Source organism: Procambarus clarkii, chromosome 90 (genome assembly GCF_040958095.1).
Source record: "Procambarus clarkii isolate CNS0578487 chromosome 90, FALCON_Pclarkii_2.0, whole genome shotgun sequence".
In the NCBI taxonomy this organism is placed as follows: Eukaryota; Metazoa; Arthropoda; class Malacostraca; order Decapoda; family Cambaridae; genus Procambarus; species Procambarus clarkii.
In genome coordinates this window covers 14,469,235-14,471,476 of record NC_091239.1, presented here as the reverse complement: position 1 = coordinate 14,471,476, position 2,242 = coordinate 14,469,235, and the positions used below count along the sequence as shown (strand labels likewise).

General features: G+C 43.4%; 1 protein-coding gene across 1 annotated transcript; it reads right to left on the bottom strand.

Annotated features, from left to right (window-relative positions):
• Positions 1–806: 806 nt before the first annotated feature.
• Positions 807–1,499, bottom strand: LOC138359419 (MARCO-like protein). Its single transcript, XM_069318555.1, has one exon. It carries the CDS (start codon positions 1,497–1,499, stop codon positions 807–809), a length of 693 nt encoding a protein of 230 aa, XP_069174656.1.
• Between the last annotated feature and the right edge of the window lie 743 nt (positions 1,500–2,242).

Below are 2,242 nucleotides of genomic sequence, written 5' to 3'. Positions count from 1 at the left end.
AGTCCGCGATGGATTAATGCTCAATCCACCATTTTCTTCGATGGATTAATACACAATCCACCTTTCTCGTCGATGGATTAATGCACAATCCACGATATTCCTCGATGGATTAATGCACAATCCACCATTATCCTCTATGGATTAATGCATAATCCACCATATTCCTCAATGGATTAATGCACAATCCACCATTATCCTCGATGGATTAATGCTCAATCCACCATATTCCTCGAGAGAGTAATGCACAATCCATTATCCTCTATGGATTAATGCATAATCCACCATATTCCTCAATGGATTAATGCACAATCCACCATTATCCTCAATGGATTAATGCACAATCCACCATTATCCTCGATGGATTAATGCTCAATCCACCATATTCCTCGAGAGAGTAATACACAATCCACCCTATTTCTTGTCTGAGAAAAACAGAATATCAAGTTGAACAAAAAATAACTTATTAATTTTGCAACTGAACGAAGACTGTTCTGCAATGATAAAGAACTGTTTAGTTACTACTAAACGAGCCTACTTCTGATCCCCGACTAATGGTCTCTCTTGAGTGAAAATTTGGAAAATTTAGATTTTCTAGATTGTGAAAATTTGGCAAACTATGCAATATGGGCAACGAATGAGCGTAATCTTTTATCACTGTTAATTCATGGTTTTCGGTGATTATTGCGTGTTGAGGAAGGCATTTGTGATCGTTTCATTTGAGTGTTTAACGACCTCGTTTTGGCCCAATAACCTCTGACCTCAAGTCGTGACCCCGAGTGGTTTGTGAAATCTTGATATGTGTGTCTTTAGAGTTTAATTTGACTTGAGAGGCCTGTGAATTCATCTTGATTGGAGAGTCCTGTGAATTCGCCTTGATTGGAGAGGCCTGTGAATTCGTCTTGATTGGAGAAGCCTGTGAATTCATCTTGATTGGAGAGACCTGTGAATTCGTCTTGATTGGAGAGGCCTGTGAATTCATCTTGATTGGAGAGGTCTGTGAATTCGTCTTGATTGGAGAGGCCTGTGAATTCGTCTTGATTGGAGAGGCCTGTGAATTCGCCTTGATTGGAGAGGCATGTGAATTCGCCTTGATTGGAGAGGCCTGTGAATTCGCCTTGATTGGAGAGGCCTGTGAATTCATCTTGATTGAAGAGTCCTGTGAATTCGTCTTGATTGGGAAAGCCTGTGAATTCATCTTGATTGGAGAAGCCTATGAATTCATCTTGATTGGAAAGACCTGTGAATTCGTCTTGATTGGAGACCTGTGAATTCGTCTTGACCTGAGGGCCTTGTGACCTCGTTTGACCTAACTGCCCAATGACCTTGTTTTGAGTTCCGAGGGCGGCTGTAATCCTAAATTCCAGCCGAGTGCCATAATGAACCACTGTTAATGACCCTGACAAGTCCCCACCAGAAGTGTCACTCATGAGTGACCTGAGTGCACCCATGGGATTACCAGAGCTCACGCTAAGAGTGAAGATGTGGAGGCTGGCGGCCATGAGCATCCTCACAGCCGTGTGTCTCAGCGTGGAGATGAAGAGAAGTAAGTACCCGCGCCTGGTAATTCCTGTCTGTGTCTTTTATGTTTATTTTCGTATATCTGTGTCTGTTTTAAGCATTAAGAAGCAGCAGCATCTTAATGCTTATTGCTTTTTTTCTCGGTATTGAATGATGCTGCATCGTGCAAATTTTATCTTGCTAGGATGATAAGCCGGAGGGATTGGAGGGGTGCGGAGAGAGATTTACGATTTGCTATCGTAATCTCATGTGTACAGATACGATTTGTAGTGCACTCAAAAGACAATAATGCATGGCTATCCAAGCGGTTAAGCTTGGATAGCCATGTATTATAGCCCATGTATGATAGCCATTGTTATGTGTGGCCAGTGATGCTCTCTCTCTCTCTCTCTCTCTCTCTCTCTCTCTCTCTCTCTCTCTCTCTCTCTCTCTCTCTCTCTCTCTCTCTCTCTCTCTCTCTCTCTCTCTCTCTCCATGTCTCTCTCTCTCTCTCTCTCTCTCTCTCTCTCTCTCTCTCTCTCTCTCTCTCTCTCTCTCTCTCTCTCTCTCTCTCCATCTCTCTCTCCATCTCTCTCTCCATCTCTCTCTCCATCTCTCTCTCTCTCTCTCTCTTCCTCTCTCTCTCTCACACTCACACACACACACAGACATACTCCTGGAGTATGCGGCCCCAGCATGGAGCCCGTACCTTGTCAAGCACAAGACGAAGCTGGAAAAAGTTCAG